This window comes from Eublepharis macularius, chromosome 4 (assembly GCF_028583425.1).
Source record: "Eublepharis macularius isolate TG4126 chromosome 4, MPM_Emac_v1.0, whole genome shotgun sequence".
In the NCBI taxonomy this organism is placed as follows: Eukaryota; Metazoa; Chordata; class Lepidosauria; order Squamata; family Eublepharidae; genus Eublepharis; species Eublepharis macularius.
In genome coordinates this window covers 118970892-118994542 of record NC_072793.1, presented here as the reverse complement: position 1 = coordinate 118994542, position 23651 = coordinate 118970892, and the positions used below count along the sequence as shown (strand labels likewise).

The 23651-nt window shown below is 38.1% G+C and overlaps 1 protein-coding gene across 22 annotated transcripts in view; it reads right to left on the bottom strand.

Annotated features, from left to right (window-relative positions):
* SLMAP (sarcolemma associated protein) overlaps positions 1-23651 on the bottom strand; it is a 205777-nt gene that overhangs the window by 32313 nt on the left and 149813 nt on the right. For 3 of the 22 annotated variants that reach the window (XM_054975444.1, XM_054975450.1, XM_054975445.1), the window contains exons 11-19: positions 22194-22362; positions 22056-22106; positions 21040-21090; positions 17314-17376; positions 11247-11306; positions 5094-5174; positions 4805-4864; positions 2941-3066; positions 2412-2486 (exon numbers count right to left, since the gene is read on the bottom strand). In XM_054975444.1, the coding sequence (XP_054831419.1) occupies positions 2412-2486; positions 2941-3066; positions 4805-4864; positions 5094-5174; positions 11247-11306; positions 17314-17376; positions 21040-21090; positions 22056-22106; positions 22194-22362 (736 nt within the window). The remainder of the gene's footprint in view (positions 1-2411; positions 2487-2940; positions 3067-4804; positions 4865-5093; positions 5175-11246; positions 11307-17313; positions 17377-21039; positions 21091-22055; positions 22107-22193; positions 22363-23651) is intronic. The other 19 variants (XM_054975446.1, XM_054975451.1, XM_054975448.1 and 16 more) reach the window with 14 other exon arrangements.

Below are 23651 nucleotides of genomic sequence, written 5' to 3'. Positions count from 1 at the left end.
GCCAGCAGCTGTTGCTCCTGATTGCTGGCTTCTGCTGAATCAGGGCTAGGGCTGGCTACACAGGGCTCCTCTTCTCCTGAGGAGTCCTGGCTGGCTACACGAGGCTCCTCTCCTCCAGAGGAGCCCTCACTCTCAGACTGGGCCATGACAGAAAGCACCGAGGGGACTTGGCAAAATCTGGGAAGTCCTGTGCACTCACTCAGGGTAGAAAGTTGGGTTATAACTTTTTAAAATAAAAATACATAAATAAGAATGAGAATCTTCATCTGCCTGACTGAAATTTGGAAGTAGAGGGGCAGCAGACAGAACAGCTGGCAACAAGAGGGACTTCAGCATCTTATATACCACTACCTTACCCTTCCCTCACAGAAAGGTGCAGGAACCACCAATGCTATTACCTTATACCAATCCATCCTCCTAAACAGCTGTGACTGGGACTTTAAAGTGTTTCAGTATCTGTTCTACTTCCATGTTTGCAGGAGTTTCACGCTTGCAAGGTAGTCATGGGATGTAGTCCGCGGTATCCCTAACTCCCCCCCCCCCCCGTGGACATACTGTGATTTTATTTTGAAGCCGCTGCTGAGTCATGTCTCACCCGATTAATGTCAGTGCAAACTCTATACTCCCCTTCTGCTCCTCTTCTCCCCAGTCTCCTTTTCCCTGGAAGCTGATTGGTCTGTGCAGTTAACCACTCCCATCCTCCTCAACACTCTGAACTTTTCCGCCATTTTTATCAGTAGTGAGGTAAGGGTCATAATGCTACTTCTCTGTTGGCTTCCTTCCTCTCAGGTATGCAGGCACTCTCTTATTTTTTTTTCCAATCCAGGAACGATTCCTAACATTGCTGCTTATTCCCTGCTGGCTTTAAAAGCCAGGAAAGTGTTGAATGGCTGCTTTCCCCTCCCTCTTCTGCTGTCTTCTGCTAATGCCAAAAAAACACAAGGGTGCACAGCTGTTCGCAAAACAAAGCGGTAAGGAAACTGCAGGGAGGAGATGAAGCAGCAGCATATTAACCCTTTCCTGGCTTGGCTTTAAAAAATAAATGAGAGTGGAGCAAGCACAAAAAGTACATGTTTTCCCACAGAACTCTGCCACCAATTGTCTCTCCAGGGGGCATGGGACAGCCCAATCAGCAAATACAGGGAGGGGGAATGGGTTCCAACATTGTAGTGTTATGAAATCTGCTAAAAAAAAAAAAAGTGTGACGTGAATTGCAAAGCCCCGAAAGGCTGAAACTGCACTGAGGTTTCAAAGCGCGTCTAAAATGAAAAACAAGATGCCAAATCGAAACTGCCTCAGACAGTGGGGAACGTGGGGGTGCCATGCTGAAGCCTCTGCAATTGCGGTGAATGCTCATGAATGTCGGTTTAAACTGTAAGTGCAAAAAGGGCCCATGTTAATTTAATAACAATAAATAGGAGTTTATGGCACCTTAAAGACTAACAACATTTTATTCCAATGTAAGTTTTCATGGACATTCAAAGGAAAAGATATGTGAAGTCTTGTTTGGGCAACAAGAAGTTGCTTTTACTTTCTGTACTCTATTTTAATCTTTTAGTTTTTCCCATTTGCTTAACGTGTGTGTAAGTAGACGGAAAACGTTTTCCTAATTGTTCCTTGTTTCTGAGACACTCTAAATTATTTTTCCTGACAAGCCTCCTTTGTAAGCAACAGCGAGAGAAAAAAGAAAGGTAAGATCCTTTCTTCTCTTTTACACATGTACATGGACTAAATTCAGAAGGAGTATTATTGGCTGGCCTATAGCAGCCTACTTACAGTCTCTAGGTTACAGCAGATTCTGCTAAAGGGTATCTTGGCTCAAGAAGCTGGGTTTCTTACATAATGTCTCATACATGAACATACTAATGCAAGACTGCTGTTTAATAATAGCATTGTTATTAAATAGCTATTTTTAGTCAATGGATTGTATCCAGCTGCCCCCATGTCCTTTGAGAAAGTGGAAGGGCACTCCTACTCAAGAAAGAGAGAAGAGAGGTTCCACCAATCCCTCACATTGCATCTAATGTCATTTCCATGGGTACTCCTTTTGTCAAGGGGCTACAGAGGGAAGAGGGCAGAGACAAAAAACTACACTTCAAGCAGAGCACCTGAAATCAATGGGCTTAGATTTGAGTAATTCTGCTTAGGATAGCATTGTGAATCATTTAAAAATTAAAAGTGTCCCCATTTTCTTTAGCATTTTAATTTTCTGTATTCACTCCTAGTCTTGTATAACTTGTTAATTTCAATACCGAGGCAGTGCTATGATGTACAATTCATTACTAAGAACCTTGCTTTCAGAATTTTGAATAAATGAATGCTGACAATTACAATTCTTTTAAAAATCTATCCCTTTACTTCTACAGTTACATTACCTACATTGTTTGCATAAATTTTGAAAGGTTTTATACCTTGGAGAATCTGGATTTGCTTGGTGGACTCTTCAACTTGTAATCGATAAGCTTTTCTCTCTTCTTCCAAAAGAGCTATAAATATAGTAAAATATATAAAGTTTAAATGTGTATTGTTTGTTTACCATTATGCTGCTTAAATGATTAGAAATTAGTTTTTAAAAATTTCCATCTTTAGTAAACATGAGTCAATATCAGTAAATTAACGTTTTAAATGATTAAATTACACTACTAGTAGTTAATTATTTAATTTTTTTGCAGAAAATTCTCTCTGCTTCTCTTCAGTGCATCTATTACATCATCACGTTATGAAATGGCAACAAGAAAATGAAAGTGACTTTAAGCCCATTCCAGATCTTATATTAAACAAAGATTTTGACTTTTTGCCTTCCTTATATAGAAGGTCTAAAATGTACTATGAACATATTGAGAATCAAACTGATTTGTGCGACAATTTGAAACTGTCACTGAGCAGTTGGGTGTAAGCTTTCCAAGGTATGCTGCAGATTCAAAGGGAACTTGATCTCACCTTGCAGTTCAAAGCATTTTTGTTTACTTGTTCTAGCTAGCTCTTGGGCTTCAACCAGTTCCTTGTGCAGCTGCTGAATTTCTTGTTTAGTCTCAGTTTCTGATTGTGCACCCTGCAATTCATCTGCTAAAAGAACATTTTTCTTTAAAGAATCAGTTTTAGCAATTGCCTAAGGTACTACCCTATGAACACAGGAATCTAAGAATTGTGCAAAGTTAGTTAACTAAGCGCCACTGAATTAGACAAAAGTTAAGAGATAAATTAGAACACTGTTAGGAAGTAAATTATCAATACATACAGGAATAAAGTATAAATTCAGCAGAAATCATGTAGGTAGGTAATTCAAATCACAACATATTCTGAAGTGTTTAAGTTTCAAATACTAGCCATTCTTCATATGTGTGGGTCAAAATGGTTTGAACATAGCAGATTTTTCTTTTCAGACTATAATTTTATTTTTCTTCCATATCATGTTATTCAAAAATAAATAGTGGGTATGTTAGAGCCCTCACAGCAGCCAAGGCTAGACCTTATGCAGTGAATGGGAAACTGGAAAAAAAACCTGAATTACAGAGGAAAGTTATCCACCAGTTTGATGTAGTGGTTAAGAGCGGGGAGATTCTAATCTGGAGAACCAGGTTTGATTCCCCACTCCTCCACTTGAAACCAGCTGGGTGACCTTCAAGTTCTCTCAGCCCCACCCACCTCACAGGGTGATTGTTGTGAGGATAATGATAACATACTTTGTCAACTGCTCTAAGGGGGTGTTAAATTATCCTGAAGGGCGGTATATAAATTGAATGTTGTTATTATTTTTATCTACAGCTCATTCTTATGAATGTTTATTCAGAAAAAGACCATCAGGACCAGGGACAAAGGAAACCAGTATGAGCAGGTACTGAGTACTGATAAGTGGTAACTCCCACTGCTCCACCCCCCATGACAGTACTAGGAAGAAACTGAAGTTTAGTTTCATGCTTGTCCAGGCTTTATTCCCTAGTACATGTGTTGGACTCTCATAGGAGGCTTAATAGTGGAACAAAATGCTTTTGATGCTCCACAAAATTTCAAAGTAGGTTTCTGAGGTAAGATGGTTGCTATTTCAGGGGGGGAAAGCCTTGCTGGGCTTAAGGGACTATTTTTGCAATTCTTTGGATCCTGGCCTTAGCCTTCAAGTAAGTGATTTGCCTATAATCCTTGAATGTGCTCTGAGGGAATCAAACAAATATCCATTAATTTATTTGTTGCAGGATCTCCAAACAGATAATTCTGTAGTGAAAAAGCTATCTGGGGTGCATGACAAAAGGTTTTGAAATATGTTTCTAGTTAGTATAAAGATATTATTTAGCAAAAAAAAAATATGTTTTACTTTTTCTAACAATAAAATGGCAGGAAATATATGCAATTGGAAACCTTTTCCCATTGATTTAAAAATTACCTTGATTTAAATCTATTCATTACAACATTTTCCAGTTTTGATACTCCTCTGTCCATATTTCATTACTGATAAAAACTATAAACTGATACACTATACAGGTTACAAGACACCTGCTAATGGCCTACTTAGAAATATTTGACTGTATACAAAATTTTTAAATAAATATATATACAGATTTTACACCAAGAACAGAAAGAATCTACAGTTACTCTCAAGTCACAGTAGGAAAAGGTCATCTGCAATACTTCACAGAACATATAGATTGTAAACAATTTATAATAAATATCGATACTATTTAGCAGAAAGAGCATTCTTTCTGATATTCTTTCGTTATTTTTGACTAATACTGAAATATTTGTATCAACATAATTTACACATTTAAAAGCCTGTAAGAAACCATATTAAAAGTTTAAGGAAACAAATTACCTTTTAAGAGAGCTACTTTAGCAATAGGTTCATTTAGTTCATGGTCATCCATCTGAGCATCTAGAGGAGAAAGTCAAGTTATTTTTGAAATTATTTGAATAAAGTATAAAATTCAGCATAGCACAGCAGCAACACACACATACATGTAGTAAATTCTTCACCTGAAGAACAATATAGGCTATATCAGTTTTATATCCAGTTGAAAGTAAATAGTTTTTTTCTTCAAATGTCTTCCTACATGTACTATGATATCTCAGTACACCTGAATTAAATTATGCCCCAAACATACCTGTAGTGTCGTCACTACTTTTCTCCTTGCTTGGACTAAGAGTATCAGACAGATCAGCTTCTTTTGCTTTTGCCTGATTCTCTGTAAAATATGCAAATTATTTTGTTAAATTACTTTTAGCATTAATTAAATTTTGCCTTGCAAAAGGATAGAGGACAAGAGAAATGTCGCACTTGTTAAAATCAATGTTTTCCTATGTCTTTGCAATCCTGTTTCCAACTGGATTAAATATCCTCAGGTCACATATTTAATACTAAACAATCCAACACAGGATATAGTTGCCTCATGCATAGTTTAGCCTTTTGTTTAAAATTGTACTCTGGCCAGCTGGAACCTTGTGTAAAGTTAGTTGTTTTGTTCACTAATTCTGGGAGCAAATCAGGAGACGCACACACAGAAATTCATTTCCAGAACAATACAGATATTGTAATACACTAGACAGAAAAGTGCTTTTAGGAATGAACGCTGCTTTGTACCACATTGGATAAGGAAAAAAACTTCAAGAATATGATACATAAAAGAAGTTAGCATGAAATTTAAGTGAAACCAGCAATTAAAATTAAGCTGAGTAATATGAATAACTTTTTAAAAACTGTGTTTGTGGGAAATGCACATTTTCCCTACAATTAAAGTGTCTTGATAAACCATCAACCACTTTCTGTGTTCTGTTTGCAAGTTATTCTGTATAGTATAATAATGCCAAAAAGTTTTCAGAGGCCCTTGAGTCTGGCCAAAAACTGAGACAATACTGAGAAATTCTTCATTTCTCCATACTGGAATTGGATTCAACAAATTCAAAGATTCAATTATAAAAGGTTAATTTTGTTACAGAAATGTAATCTAGGAAAGGTAACACTTTTTTCAACACACATGTTTACAATGTTGGCTCAAGGCAGAGCCAAACTAAAAGACAGGACACCTAGTTTTCCAGTGGGTGCCCTGACTGAGATGTTAGAGGAGGTATCAAAGATTGGTGTTAAAAATAACATATTTTGGAGTTACTTTTTCCACTAATCCTTTAGAAGATGATCTGATTTGAGACCTGGAGGTTCAGCCTGTGCCTAACCAAGAACATAAGGCATAGGTAAATGCAGGGGTCATTTCGTAGCAAAAGAGCTGGAGGAACTTTAGCATAACTCATGAGCATAACTCATTAGCATATGCCACACCCCTTGACATCACCAGAAGTGTGTCATTAGCATAACTGATTTGCATATGCCACACCCCCTGACATCACCTATCCTGGCTGTTTTGGACCCAATCCTGGCTATTCAGGGCTGAAATTGGGCCCAAAATGGGAAAAGGGGGCTGAAAATGGCTGAAAAGGGGCTGAAAATGGTCAGGATCAGGCTGCTGCTGAGTGGGAGAGTGATCTACCACCCGTCAGAGGCCTGATCCCGGCCGTTTCAGCCCCAATCCAGGCTGAAACGGGCCCAAAATGGCCGAGAGTCAGGTGGGTGGGGCCACCTGACATGTGACCTCTTTGGGGAACTGCCGGAACTGCGTTCCAGCGTGTTCCCCCTCAAAATGAACCCTGGGTAAATGTGACACCCACCCTCTTCTAAAATAGTCCATCCACAGAGACTTATGGATCCTATTGGATTCCGTAATGCCCTGGGGGAATTTAGAATCTCAGATGTTAGTTCTGTAGAGGCCAAAGTGGGAACTTAGAAGCAAAGTTCCTGGAAGCTATTGACAGAGTTGCCCTCACCATCCTCTCCCACCTTTGAGGTAGACTCTGGCCCCTTGGTTTATCATAGAGTTGGCTGATTTGAAGAGGGTAAGGGAGGGCACATCTAGAGAGGTGCTGGTGAGAAACCAACAAATCTGACAAAGAGTGCTATATAGCTTGTTGGAAGGCCTATTAGGTGGCCATTGCAGTAGCTAGTTCATGACCAGCTCAGTTGTTCAAGGTATTTCAACACTAACTACCTCCTCAATCTTGGTCCTTAAATTCTCAGGACCTGATGATTAGTTGTGACACTTCTGTGAAGTTCTTGGCTGATAAAATGTCTCAGATATATTCTGGATGCCACTTGTAATATAACTTAGACAGAAGAAAAGAATCCAGAAACACCAGCTGGTACAGAGTGCCATAGCTCTATTATCAAGAACTAGACCAAGTATGCATATTACACCTATTCAGCAGTTGCTCCATTGGTTACCAATTAGTTCCTGTGCTCAATTCAAGGTATTGACTATCACCTATAAAGCCCTTCATGGCACAGGACCCACATATATAAAAGATCGCCTCTTCCACTATGTCTTACTGTGATTTCTGTGCTCATCTGACAACGGTTTGTTGAAAGTTCACCCTGCAAAAGGGTAAGAACAGCACCTGCCTGTATTCAAGCATTCTCTGTTGTGACTCCTACTTTTCGGAAGGCCTGCCTGAGGAGGTCAGGGAAATCACTTCTATCATTCTGCAGAATGTGTAAAATGGAATTGTTCAGGAGGATGTTTTTTATAAAGTGAATAGTGCTGTAGTAAAAATTGAATTGTTCCAGAAGATGCATTTACAAAGGGAAATGTTCTGTAGTTTATGGCACTGTTTATTGTATGCATTTTTTCTCCTGCGATTTTCTAGATTTCTCTAATCCAGTTTTTGATTATCTTAAGCCTTGTCTTACACTACATTGCTAAAATTTGTAATATGCCTTAAGTCTCCAAAGTAAACTATGACAACCTTATTTCTTTCAGTTATGAAAAATCTATCCACCATTAATGGTGGTGGTGGAGAGTGCCCTCAAGTTAGAGTTGATTTATGGCAACCCTTGGTGGTTTTTTTATGGCAAGAGACTAACAGAGGTGGTTTGCCATTGCCTGCCTCTATCCACCATTAATAAAGACTTCAAAATGAAGCTGAAACTCATTTCAGTGTTTTTGGAGGGTGCAGCCATTTATCTACAATTTGATGGATTGTTCTGTTTGGACAAAACAGCTACTACATTCCTAGAAAATTACCTAAATGAGTTACAAAATTTTCATCTAACTTTTTCATAGTTGCTGATATATTTTCCTTATAGAATGTTAAGAAAGTGTTATATGGAGAACAGCATTTTAAAAAAAATCTTTAAAAAGTAAGCATCTAAATATTATGTATTTAGAATGATAACATTTACACAATTAAACTGAAATACAAAGGGAAATTCAAAAGAGGATGAAGTACACTTGCTCTAGAAATAGGTCACTTAGGGGTGTGTGATCTGAGATTTGTGTACCAGCTACATAGCTAGATTTAGGCCAATACAGCATAATCCAACTATGCCTGTTCATACTGGAGAATCCTGGATTGAATCCAGGAAACTGGACTTCGATGGGCTGGATTATTCAGCCACAGGCAAGCTCCACAGCAGGAGAGTAGCATGAGGCTAGCGGGGAACAGGAAGTAACATGGAGAGTGGATTTCCATGCCACCCCCCACCCCGTCCAAGCTTCAAAAGAACCTTTCAAGCCACCGCCAGCCCCCTTTTAAACTTTGTAGCTCTGGCAACTCTTACTCCTCCCCATTTCAGTTTGCGAGGATTCTCTGATTGGACAGTGAAGTTCTCTGGTTGGATATAGCGTCCCTTGCTGTAGAGTTTGGTTCTGTTGGGCTTTATTGGATCAGCTTGCACTGGGAGTGGGACTTGCATTCAGAACTGATTTTTGGCCAGAGGTTGCCTTTGTTTAAATTCCCTTTGCCTAGAAAGCCTTGGAAATGTTTCCCCCATAGGAAACAATGGAGAGTGGCTGGGGGCACCTTGTTCAGGGGCTTGTAGAACTGGACCCCAGAATCCAAACTTCATGAAATTTGTGAGGTCTTTAGTTGACAGTCAAGTCAGGTTCCCTGCAAATTTGGTGGAGTATAATTGAAAAATGCCCCCCACTATTTTTCCCATAGAGAATAATGGCCAGATAAATTTGGGATTCTCTAACAAGATTAGAGCATCTGACCCGGATTTCAGGGATATCGAATTATTTTGTATCCCTGAAACCCAGATCTGGATCAATCAAATTTTTTTTGGTGCACACCCCTATGGTCAATGTAGAAAGGAAAAGATACTGATCATGAGAAAATAATCCTATAACACTGACTGGAGTAAAGTCTACAGGCACTTGTTCAACAAGAACACAAAAATATGAGTGTAATGAGTCAAAATAAAATAAGAGTGTTCCTTCTTTAACAGGTGGAAATCTGTCAATGAAGGCTGCAACTTTAAATGGAGGACAGGTGGTTTCTCAGCCAGAATTACTACTAAGGAAACACAGAAAGCATTGTTGGCTCTGCTGCAGCTTCTGTGTTTGACAATGGACAAATTAATCAACCCAAATCTCAAACCTTATCCATTATTAAATACATTTGGGCTTCCTTATCTCCAACTGAAGTAAATATAAGTGCACGAAACTGCATTTGTTCACACAAATCCCCTTTTACTTGTGCCTCCTCTTTTGTCATCATCTTTCCACCCTGCCCTGCTCTGAATTTAGATTTTAAGATGATGGAATCTCTCCTTCATTTACGTTACTCTATAAAACAGTACACACAATCATGCTGTTGTAATATATGCATTCAGTTATACAGCATGAATAAAGGTTCTTTGCTATAATATACAAAACAGAATATTGTACCGTAGTGTGTTAAATGCTATTAGATTTATTATAGACCTAGTATCTTAGATATGTTGGGGTTTTTTGCATCACTGCTGCAGCAACATAACTCTTACTTCCCTATATGGACACAAAAAGTACAGTTTTCCTGTTGGTGCAAAACAGCAACGAATCGGGGTGGGTGGGTAAAAAAGCAGTTCACCACCACTAGATTTCATTCGGTTTTTTTCCATTCTTACTCCTGATCTCCCAACCTGAGTCCAGAGTTTGTTATACAGTAAAGTATTTATTATAATGTTATTAACTGCAGTTCAGAAAAGGGCTAGAAACAAAGGGCATTGTATGGAGTGCTGACTCACAAAAGCTTATGCTGAAAAAAAATGTTAGTTGTTAAGACGCTACTGGACTCTTGTTCAGTTTTTCTGTGACAGACTAACACAAAGAACCTAGTTATTCCATACAAATGAAAATGCATTCAACTAGTACTGCGTGTCAAATAAGTGTCTGTATTTCTTTATCTTGAATGATAACCCCTCAAACTGTAGACAAAGCCCTCCTGAAAGTGGGTTGCAAGAGCAATTTATGACTTTGTTTTACCATTTCCTTTTGTTAGCTCACTTTCTCCCATTCTTATGCTGCATGAAGTACTTGAAACTTCATGATGGAATCTTTTTAAAAGTTATATGGAATGTATTACACTAAGACAAAAAAGAAACCCCTGACTATTCAACAAGATTATACAGACATGCAAGCATTAAGTTACATTAGAGTTTACTTGTCTGCATTCTTTTCCAAATATGGCATGCTGCCTGCACTTTGCACAAACAAGAACATGCAGGAGATTCAGAGCAGACATGAAATGAAAACAGTATTTTTTTCAAAGACTGTACTAAAACCAAAGATGAAAACTTTAATTACCACCAGTAATAATTTAAGACACATACGAACTTTGAGGAAATTCAACAATATTGAAGTTTAGTTAAGTATAAATTATTATAAGTTCATAGTTTCTAAAACAGTATCTACTAAACCAACATCTTAGAATATTAATGTTGTGAAATTAATGACTAAGTTATAAAATTTATGGCAGGAAAAGCTTTGAACTGCAGGTATTCATGATAACTCAATGTTTTTATATTTCAAGCTGAAAATAAAATTTAAAAATCCTCAAAAGCTACTTCAAAAATACAGTTATCTATATACTCTCCATAAGAAGTATATTATCTTCCTTAAGCACATTTACTTTGAAGTAGGTTTGGGGACAGGATGATATTGGATATGGAGCAGAATTTTTTATTCTTATATTCAATAGGAGACATTTGCAAATCTATTACAATACATATTTAGCCTTTGCAGCTAAGAGGCTAAAACAAGTTTCCTTCAAAAAGAACAGCTATTATGTTTTTCTTCTTTTATGGAGTCTAAAATTCACTTTTGCTAAAATTTGGTATATCACAATCCTTCAAACATTAATCATACTATTTGGATATTTTAAAAAGAAGTTCAATGGCCCAGTTTCTAAGAGTTGTAACATTCTCAAAAACCAATAAAATAACATCTAACCTTTCAGAATCTTTGTTTCATCCACTCTTGAAAGATGTCCTTCGTCTATGAACTTGTCTGCTGAACAAAACAAGGGTTAGTATCCTAGCTCAAATTGTGCAAGCATTTATTTGTACACGTCTCTGTAATCTACATTCCATGACCAAATTTAAACAGGAGATTATTACCTCACACTTCTCTGTGCTAGAATTCAAAGGGATTTTTACAGGACAATGGAGTAATTATTCAAAATATGATTGTATGATTGTAATACACAAGCAAAGTGGGAAAACAAAGCTCTCTTAGGAAAACAAAGCTCTTAATCAGAAATATGAGTTGTCTTCTAAGATCAAAGTGTGAAACCTTACAAGTAGTATTCTAATGAAGGCATTTATGCATTCTGAATATGTTTCTTAGTTAAAATGTTTTAAACCCTGTATTGGGTGAAAAGTGAAATTGTATTAATATTCATTGGCTGAACTGTAGCACTGATAGAACTATGAGCAGAACCACAAGTGACAAAAGGCACAGACTGGACACTTGTCTGCTTCCCTCAAGTTTTGATGGGAAATGTAGGCAGCTTGGCGGAATGTTGGACAAGTGACAGTTGAAAAGTCCATTGGACAGCAGTCAGAGAGCCAAGCTGCGAGACCAGGATGCCTACATTTCCCATCAAAACTTGAGGGAAGCTGACAAGTGTCCAATCTGTGCCTTTTGTCACTTGTGGTTCTGCTCTATGCTTGTCCAATACTCTCAAACATTATCTACATACTGGATCACATTTCTTTGTGGTAGCAACACTAATTAGTATTTTTAAATCTGGTAGTGAATTTGAGAGAAAAAGCAGAGTTCATGAGGAAGAAGATGAATAGTTTTGGGGAGGGCAGTCAGAATGCTAAAAGGTATCCTAGTTTTCAAAGTTTCAGAAACTCCCCATACAAGTTATATTTTTAGCATCCTAGTCACTTGCTTATGCTCTCATCTTCTAGTGCTTATCTCCCACTATCCAACCTTGCATATTTGGAGGGGGGGGTGGAATTAGTTGTTTCAGGCTATTATTTTGCAAGCATTTGCTAACCCAACCCTATTTATTTATTTAACTATTTTAATCCCACCTTTCTTGCCATAAAACTCTGACTCTATGCCACTTTCAACACTAGCAACAAAATGAATTCAGTTTTAGTTGCTACTTTTTCACTGTATTTCCAAGAATGATCCTCAGTATGTCAGAATAATTAGAAGGTTGGAGCAGGTTGTACAAGTTTGGAGGCCTCATACTTGGTTAGCAGAACACTGAGCCAGGGAAAAATATACAACACAAAAAATGGAAAGGGAAAGAAAATGGTTAATGTGACAATGGGTGAAAAAAAATCAGACTAAGAAAGGCCCAAAAGATGTTTCCGTGGAGGGTACAAACACAGCACAAAAAGTGGCAAGCTGAGAAGTCAGAGAAGAACAAGAGATAGCACAAGAGAGATGGGGCAGCAAATGGGAGAGATCACACATTCTGTGCTTTCCTGAAGACACACAAAGTAGCACATGGAATGAAGTAGGAAAGTGCTTCAAACAGCAGCTGTAAAAATAATCCTATCAGATTTCAAATGCACATTTTGCTGTTAAATAAATCCAGTGCGTGTGCATCACTAAAATGTCATGATTTGCATGTGAACAGCTTTCACAGATCAAATAAACAGGGTTTTCAGGTTACACACCAGTTCAACCAAAGGACTTTACGACGGCAATTTAAGTTCACACATTCAGCTGAGAGTCTACAGTTGAGCAATCAAATGACAGGAGACAGATGTGAATGAATCCCTAATGCTCAGTAAGTTGCGCCAGCTGCACATTTGCTTGAGAAAGTAATAAAGGATGGCTAGTCAGAGAGCAGCTATATTATACAGGAGACAAAGCTATTACTCAAGGATAAGACTAATGTCCGCAAAAAGCATTTGGCATAAGAAACTAAAATAAACAGATGAACTCAACAAGGTAGGAACAGATTTCTGCTTATAGAAGCAGACGGATGCATGAGCTTTTACATTATGTATCGACAAGCATTTTCTATAGAACTCTACTCAAAGTCGGTGTGCTAATGAACAAATAGGACTTTTATGAATAAAGTAAAGGAATTGGACAGGAAACATAAAGCCAACGTTTTCTTCTACACCATTGGAAGAATGTGCATATTTTGTGTTACATTTTTGTAACATAAAAATGTGGATGGACATTTGATTTTCTGTGGCCAACATACAATAACCATTCCATTCATACAGAATGGTTCCTTTGTCCTTCTATATTTGGAGCTAACAATGCCCAAGAGGCAATCTTTCAAGAAAACAGCATCTTCCCTGAGAGAGGTCTGTTTGCATAGCTCAAGGGAAGGATAATGTATCAGTTCCTTTCTCTATTGTCTAATGCTTGGATAGAAGTATTAAATGTGAATGCTTCCTTTCCTAAGTAATTAGCAGGTATAAATTATCTTCTGATTCACCAGATACAGTCCCTATTGCATTTGCCCATTTACCACATGCCAAAGGAAATGTTTAATTGATTCCTTATACTGAGAAAGACACAATGTCAACAGTCTCAGATTTGGTTGTTGTGGGTTTTCTGGGCTGTATTGCCGTGGTCTTGGCATTGTAGTTCCTGACGTTTCGCCAGCAGCTGTGGCTGGCATCTTCAGAGGTGTAGCACCAAAAGACAGAGATCTCTCAGTGTCGAGAGACTGAGAGATCTCTGTCTTTTGGTGCTACACCTCTGAAGATGCCAGCCACAGCTGCTGGCGAAACGTCAGGAATGACAATGCCAAGACCACGGCAATACAGCCCGGAAAACCCACAACAACCATCGTTCTCCAGCCGTGAAAGCCTTCGACAATACAGTCTCAGATTTCTATAAACAATCCTAAATAAGATCTATTCCATTTGGTCTAGAATGAGATTAGTTATAGAATTAACCTGAAGTAACTACACCCTTTTCTAGTCAGTTTACTACCAACCAGTTTAAGGAAGATAAGGTTCCTGCAGGAATTTCACATCCATTTAATTTCACTCTATTACGCAGACAAGGATAAGGCAAACAAGCAAGAATTTGTAAGACTTGCAAAACTAGTTATCCAAAACTAACTACAAACAATATTCCTGAAATCTTGCTGAACTGGATTCATTTAACAAAAGTTCTCACATGATAACACAGTAAAGTATTTATTTTTGTAATGGTGGACATTCAGACACAAATATATTTGAGGGCCAAACTGGAAGCAGTCCATGATAAAAACTGCAGTAACAGCCCCTCCCCTTGATTCAGAGCTGAGAACAGAGTGTGGGGAGGACAAGAGGCATTTAACCAGATCACCAGCCTTCTGGTGTCTTTAATGGATTGGCTCTAAAACTGGGGGTGGGGGGGGGGAGGGAGGAATGAATATGGGCAACATTATACACGGCCTTTGTGAAACAGCCACTGGGAATATCAGCAGGGGCAAACATCTATCACATTGTATCCATTATCTGTGATCTTCAAGCATCTGTTTGGATTTCAGTATGTGTGAGAACATGCTTCTACCAAACATTGCTACGTACCACAAATTGTGTACAACTTTCACATATGACAATGTATATGTTTTTAAATACATGCGTAGGAAATACCTGTGAATGCACTGGGGTGCTATTTATAACATTCTCTGTAGGCCCAAATACAGCACATGTATCATACACACCTATTGCTGAAAGGTGTATTTACATTCAGAGGGTATTCATACTGGGACTTCCTATTTTTTGCTCGGGAAAGGTCCTAAGAAAGTAAAATGCCTGCCTTATACATGTGAAATTTCCTTCAAAGAAATCATTTCCATCTAAAAAGAAATCAGTTGTGTGAAATGGTCTTCAGTTTCTTGGAAGTGTTTGGATAGTATCTCTTGTCTTATTTATTTTTAAGAAGACATGAACAGTTTTAGTGTTGATTTACAGATCCTCTGAAAAACTGAGAATATATGTTTTACATCCATATGGTTCATGGATTATTTTTCATTTCATAAATTAGCTAATAATCTTATAGCATAACAAAAGTTTAAAACATCCTTCTCACAAAATTGGAATCTTAATCTAATTCTGAACATGGCTTTCTCACATGTCACTATTTGTAAGTACTAATTCCAGAACAGAAGTATTCTTTGCATATAACCATAAGAATTTAATTCGGCAATATTTTGACTTCATTCTACACTAAACATTTCATCTTGTTTGCTGAACAAGACAGAAATTTTTTTGACTGCCCAGTTTGGTTAAATAAAATGGATAGTGTGTTACTGTGTAAATATACAATTATTTTTTTAAATGAAACCCTGCACTTTTAAATAACATCGTGTCCAGATGTGCTAATGCAAGAATTAACTAACACAAAGAAAAAGAGAGAGATGCGACACATGAAAAACTTTGAAATTTGGGGAAGGGGGAATGTTAGCACTGTATACTGGGTGAAGCCATTCCCATTATTTCTTCTGGACATTTTTGTCTTTTTCTATTATTAGCAACGATGTTATATGAACATGACTTACTGGAACATATAATGTGGCAAAATAGTAAAGAGTCCAGTAGCACCTATGCTACAATAAAGTTGGTTAGTCTTAAAGGTGCTTCTGGACTCTTTACTATTTTGCTACTACAGACTAACATGGCTAACTCCTCTAGATAATAATGTGGAACAGTGTAGGATTAAAGCAAAAAGATACAAAACAGAGAAAGACAAGAAGAATATATGCAACATGCCCTATCGAACTATTACTTTCCTGGAGCACACTGAACAATTATGTGCAAATTTATGCTTTTTCCTCAACAGTGTCCAAAAGTCTTCATATGAAATATCTCTTGAACTCATTTTATATTATCAGTCCCTTAAGTTAAACTGAGATACAACACATTGCCTCAAAGATACCCCAGCTTCAGATTTTACCTAGAGAAGCATGAGTGGAATTTTGCTCATTCAACACAGCTCCCACTGCAGCCTCTTCTCCAATCTGAAAAATTGCTTCTGAAGGCTAGGGTACCATCTAGAACGGCATGAGACTTGGAGGTGGGTGGGCTGCAGGTGAAGGAGTGGGGAGATGGTGGAAGTTGGAGATTGCCCTTCTGTTGCCTGACTGGAAGTGCCATCTACTCACACAAGAAGCCCTTTGGATTCTCATCCTTATACTGAGAAGCTGAATATGTAGGCATCACAGACTCAGAGATTCAATTTTATGCTTCTGGTAAAACATAACAGGGGAAATCTGTACATCTTTTTCACGTGACATACATGAGCTATTCCTGTTTCTCAATTTTGCTCATGGAGAGGAGCCTGGAGAAAGAAGTATTCAGTCCCTTAAACAGAGGCATAATGGGATGTTAGTTACCTCCATGCCATGAAAAACACCTACCTATCAATTTCCATACATGAAGACTCTATTAAAGGGAAAGGACATTTCTTTTGTCCAGGCTGTTGGCAACCTGACAATGTAAGTGCAAAAAATATTATTTAGTGCCAATGATCTAAGGATCTGAATCTAGAATTCAGACAAGTCAAATAGGCTTCTTCTGTGGCAAGACGTGGGTTACCATAAGCATTGTCAGCTTTGACTGAAGGTCAAAGAGGCTGTTCAACTGCTTCAAAATATGCCCTTGATAAGCCGAGTGAGAAAATTCATTTAAGACATGTAGTGTAACAAGGGGCCAATCATCCAGATGCACAACTTGATACATACTACCTGCCCCACCCACAGACACACACAGAAAGATTGTGTGAATTAGACCTCAGGTAAGTTCCACCTCAGAGTCCTAACCTGCATCTCCTTATTCTATTCTTGATTATAGACTCCTTTACCATAATGCGATAACTACAGAAGCTGCTGATTTAGAATCATGAAATCTATGTTAATTAAAGTGATATGTAACTTGCACATAAATATAGCTTATTTTAAATGTTTTCCTTATCACAAAAAATCTCTATTCTCACTAGTAATGTGTGTATGTGTGTATATATATATTACTGTATATATATATATATATTACTGATTTTAAAGACCTTTTAGTGAATGTGATTAACACTCTGTACTCACTCTGGCATTCTATGAACTGATGAATAAAAGTGCAGTCCCCTCCACTCTTTGAAAGAAAGTGCTCTAGTAAAGAAAGAAACACTTTTAAGTCAAAATCTTCATCTTCTAGGGTTAAAGATAAACCTCATAGACAAAATTCCCAACAAAAAGGGGAGAATCCTCTCAAACAGTCACATACTGTATATTGCAAATGTAAACATACAACTCACAAATGATAAATCTTAAAGCCAATATTGGTTATATGATTTGTGTGTCATGTGACTAGCATGTATCTTCAAAACTTAGTGACAATAGGGCACTTTCTATATGGTCATTCTTTGATTTAAGGTTTTAGATTGCTTGCAATGTTTGACTTTTAAGCCATTCTCATATTAGTACATGGACTTTATTCATAACATTTGTTCATTCAGGAAAACAGCCATGGTTAAAGTAAATGGCTGGAAAGGGTTGTATCTTTCAAATTAGGGTTAGATTTTTTTAAAGCAACTTTGAATGATTTTAAAAAACTGACTTTGAAAAGAGAGTTTACTTTTACTTTGTAAATTTAACAGAATTTCCATCTTCTGATGCAATATTTGAAAGCTTCTTATTCAGCCTTCAGGGCTATTTATTTTACATAGCTTTGACTCAAACAGGATAGTGCTAATCTATTTATAATAGTATCCCTCCCTTTTCTACTAAACTCTAAGTGGAATTTTTGCATTATTTATCAGAATATGGAGACTAACCTAATGTCACACAATGGCTTCATGGCTGAGTTGAGATTTTGATCTGGTTTCCAAGGTCTAACATTTGCTATTTTACCATAAGACTTCAACAAATCTCACTGTATTAAGCTTGGAAAACAAACGCAAGTCCATTTGGAAAGGACTGTCTGCAGAAAAGAGAAATGACTGATGCTGGGAGTTGCCCTCTTTCTTTGTGTTAGGGCAGCAACACTGATTGGAGCCTCTATGACAACATTGGGGCAAAAGCCATCCTATGGAGAAAGACTGTTGTAACATTTGAGGGGAGCAGGGAAATCTGTCAGGATTCATCTATGGTCTCAAATGGTTGTGAAAGTTGGTACACAGCCAAACTGGCAAAAAGTGAAACAAGAAGGGTAGGAGAAATTTTGAGAGGCAACGGAAAGATGGGACATGCCCCCCTGTCCTTCCCACAAGATGTAGCAATGCATGTCGCTGAACCACAGCAACTATAAGAGTGTCCTGAAATGGGCTACTCTGGCTAGTCTAATGTGGAATCATTTTTAATCTAGTGAAAGTAGCACAGTTCAAACTATAGAGGATGAACAAAGTATGATAAAATACCGAATAATTTGTTTGTAAAAAAAAAAGGCACAGTGCCCGCGTAAACAAGTGAAAATTGTAAGGAGATTTTTGTGAGTAGACTGCGGAACGGAAATCATAAGTCAAGTGATAGGAAAGTTAGAAACTATTGGGGGGAGGAGCTAATTACTATACATAATTAAAAGAATGAGAGAAGCACCCTGAAAACACCTAAACAGCAAAAGAGTAAGCAATGAACCATTCTGATTTGAAACTGCTTGCCTAGTTTAGAATGACTCATAGTTGAACTCAGTAATACATGTGAATTATTTTCTTTTATTAAAAAAGAAGAAAGAAGCTGCTATAATTATTTTAAAAGTTCAGTATGTGGACAAACAAATACATTATTGGTATTAAAGACATTAGAGTTTGCCAATTAAAGTGGTGAATTGACTGTTATGCTAGACATTTCAAGCAGAAAATCTGCTCTTTTACTCAGAAACATATTCTTTGGATACTACACTACATATGTCACTGTCCTAGATTTTGGTTTTTGGACCATCACAGAACTATGTAGAATAAGCCCCCCATAAGAGCTACTGCTTTCTAATTCCTTATAGCACATACCTCCATGAAGGCCATTCAAGATCATGGTAACTCTCTAATGATCCAATCCTAAAGGCATTTTCCTGGGATTAACATGGACTTTCCAAGCAAATCTGTTTAGGATTATTCCTTAAGGCACCATGTGCACAGCCTCTACTTACACTTTGTTTGGACATAAAATGCATCAGGAACATATCAAAATTGAGCCACAGGATTGCACAGATCCTTGCATGCAAATTCTAAACACTTTGTTTGACCCAGATTCAGCATTTTGTATTATTACTGCTAAGCTTTCAATTGTAACTCTGTCTGGACAAACGCTGAAAGACTAAGCATAGCTGGAAAGAGCTCACACTCAAAAATTTGAAAGCCAGAGATTTTAATTTTCATGTCAATAACCACATTAGTGATGACAGCCAAGCAAAACAAAAAGTTTCTAAATTATTTTAGGGATTATTTCCTTAATCATTTAGAATGGTACTTTGTGAATAGCATTGCCCTATAATCTCAAGCAACCAGCAATGCTGAAATTTCTCTTATTTTGGCATATCTCATGGCAAGACCTGGACACTTATTTAAACAGATTCCGAGCAGTTATACCTGAAGTTACTAGCACCCTAATCCTGAAATATAACTTTAATCCTGCAGAAGTCTTCCCATAATGCTCTGGAAGTATCATAATATACTGACATGGCTATAACAGTCCCTTAGGAATGAATCTTACTGACCGTCCACTGACAGAAGATGTGCTTTCTGTCCTTTCCTCACAGTAGCCCTGTGACCAATACGGCTTTTTTTCTGGAATGCCCCCCCCCCCCCCGAAACTCGTTGAAATGTCATTTCATGGTAAAGGAAAGTCAAGGAACATAAGAAGAGTCTTCTTAGATCAAACCGGTGTTTCTTCTAGCCTATCATCTTGTGTCACACAGAAATCAGCCAGTTACTCTGGGTGGGCAACAAAAGGGTACAGAGGCCCCCGTTGTTGCCTCCTGGTACTGGTATTCAAGAACTTTATTGCCTCTGAATGTGGAGGTTACCATTAGGGGTGTGCAACTGAAAAATATTCGGGTTTCCTATTTCGGGTTTACCCAAAGCGGATTTGGGTTTCTAAGTCACTTTGGTATGTTCCATAAAGATTCGAAGCATACTGAAGCATACTGGGGGAGCATACTGGGGGAGTGGGGAGGCCCACCCCCACCCTTAAACTCCCACCCCACCCTTTATCCTCATCCACCCCACCCCACTTACCTGGTCAGGCTCCAGCTGCCAATGCCACGCTGGCCAGCTGGCTGGAACAGAGGCCTTCCCTGCCGCCGGCGTGGCTGGCCGACAGAGAGGGCCTTCCCTGTCGCCAGTGCCGCACAGCTGCGGCCGGCACTGCTGGCCAGCAGAGAGGGCCACTGCTGCCGCCAGAGGCCAGTGGGGAGGTGGGAGGGCCTCCTCCTCCAGCTGGTGCCAGGTAAGTGGGGGTGGCCCCGGTTCAGAAATACTGAAGCTTTCTGAATCAGGCCAGATTTGGGTATTTTACCTGAATCGGATACCCAAAGCGCACACCCCTAGTCGCCATTAGTCACCATGGTCAGTAGCTACTGATAAATCTCTCTTCCGCTTGCATCAGTGAAATGTCTGTAGACTTCAGCCTAATGACATTTTCACTGCTGCTGCAAATTTTAGAATCAAGCTGGTAGCCAAACATCCAGGCTGTCTCCACAGGTTTGGCATCTAACAAAACTAAAACTGAGATGAAACAGCCTCTTTAATAATGTTTTTCTCTTTTTAAATTTTTTGTAAAAATATGAAAACAAATATGCTCAAAATTAAAACAAAAAAAGGTAGTGTCAGGATACTTTACCTTTTTCTGCACTCCCATTTATTTTAGGAATGAAGTCATCAACTTGTATGCCTAGGATTAACAAACAGTATTAATTCTGAATAAGCAAAATATTCTATGCACTAGACAACTGACTTTTTGTATTGCCTTCTTCTCACATAACTTATAGATCAAGATGGGTAGCCGTGTTAGTCTGTAGCAGCAGAAAAGAGCAAGAGTCCAGTAGCAGATACTTGAAGAAGTGAGCTGTGACTCATGAAAGCTCATACCCTACCACAAATTTTGTTAGTCTTATAGGTGCTACTGGACTCTTGCTCTTTTCTGCTGCTCACATAACTTATGCAATCATCTAGCACTTATACAAATTCCACTTTTAAAAAAAATTACATCATCTGATTTCCTTTCTGTGCATAACAAATTAATCAGATATTCCAAAGTCAATGTAACACCCAAAAATTACCTGACACAGAAGACTTATCCTTTAACAGCACTACTAATTATGGTCAAGCTAACTTGGTGTGTTCGAACATTTTAAAAGCAGTGCCCTCTACTGACAATATAAGCATTGTACAGTTTCAATGTATTATAAGCATTAATGTGTGTGTAGCTGAGTTCAAGTCACAGCCAACCTACTGAAACCCCACAGGATTTTCAAGGCAAGAAACTAACAGAGGTGGTTTGCCACTGCCTGCCTTGCATAGCAACCCTTGTTTTCCTTGGTGATCTTCCATCTGAGCACTAACCAGGACTGACCTTGCTTAGCTTCTGAGATCTGACCTGTTCAGCCAAGTCTGGGCCATCCAGATCAGGACAGCATTAATATACCAATGTATTAAAAGCACAGTATTAATTAAATTATTCAGGCAATGTTTTACCAAGTTTTTATCTACAATTTTCAACACATAAAGGCATAATTTTAAAACATCCTTACTTTTGATGATCTATAGCTCATTTAACTGTTCTGATATCATGTGAAAGGGATAAAATTTAGCGACTAAAATCCAGCATTAAGCAAAGTACTTTAATGTTAGACCTACCTAAACTGTTGTGTTCTTTAAGAGCTTTCTCCTGAAGATGTTCTAATCGGACTGCAAACAGAATTCCAAAAGAAAAAGATATTTCACAGTTTAAAAGAAAAACATATTAGACAAATATTTTTGGACTCATAGACTGACCTTGTAAAGCAGTTAGCCGTTCATTGGTGAAGTCATTGTCTGCTTGTAAAGCCTCTATCTTTGCCTGAAGCTCTTGCTCTCTTTCTTCCATTTCTTCTATTTTATGCTGCAATTCTTTTTTCTCAACTTGTCCCTTTTGTTGAATTTCTTCTTGCTTTCCTTCAGCTGCCTATTCAGATCCAAAAACCAAACCCCCAACACACAAATCAAAACTATATGGCAGAAAATATTCAGATGTCATTTATTTCACTAACCAAATACTTTGTATGCATAAAGACAATTTATTTTTCAGTTCACATATATATTGGGAGCAGACCCTCCATGGGCATTAGTGGAAGAATCTCCATGCTAAGGTGCTTCTTGCCATGTCTAAAATGTCACGTGTTAAAAGGTATATATGTGCATTTTTCATAATCCTACCGTTTCAAGGGGGCAGTTTACACAAATACACATATGCATGTCTTCATCATGTTCTACTGTATGTGTTATGGGAGCACGTTCATGTTCATGCTGCCATACCACAAACAAATAGGGCATCAAAGTTGAGATACTTCCTCAAACTGAAACTGAACTATGTATCTATTTCATAAACACAGGGCTGGCCTGACTACTAGGCAAACCTAGAGATTACCTACGGTGGAAAAAAGGGAGAAGCGCCTTCTCTAAAGTGGCTTGAAGGGAATCTTGGAGTTAAGTCACTGGATACTGAAGGGCTTTTGAAGAGTTTATCTATTTTTATATTCAATGTATAGTAAATAAAACATTCACTCTAGACTTCTTTTTTCTCTATAGAATGAGTAGAAGGAGGGTGCCACGGTCACAGATGCTGGCACCAAAAGACCTTGGGCCAGCCTACATAAATGGCACTCAGTTCAGATGAACAGAATTTTTTTTTTTAAAAAAAGTTCCATTATAAACATAACAAAATGAAATGAAAGACACACCAGCCAGTTCACATGAAACATCACACCATAGCTTTAGTACTAGGGGAACAAGCCCTCAGCTTGCATGCTCCCTCTTCCCCCTGTCCATAGTCCATTAATGACTCCTATTTTTTTTACTTTATTAAAGCCAGCAAGCTATTGCTTGCAGTTCACCTTCAAATTAGGACTGCAAATCCTCTTCAAACTGTGGCTTCCAAGCCAGGTTTGGATGGGAAGCACAAACTACAATGTACCATTAAAAACTGCATTTGAACCTATGGTAACAGGAAGTATTTAACTGACTGGGCATGCATGATGGCAGAAGAACACTAAACTCTGAGCTGTAAACCTCTGTAAAAAAGGAAAATAACTACCTTTGCTTTGGTCTACATTTTAAAGAGCTCTTGGAGGGGGTGGGGGACGATGACAAATGGTCATTTTTCAGAATTTTCTTTTCAAATCCTAGTTTACTGGAGTAAAGACAGCATTTCGCTACCAGAAGAGGACAATTAATGTTGCTTTCAAAGTAATATTG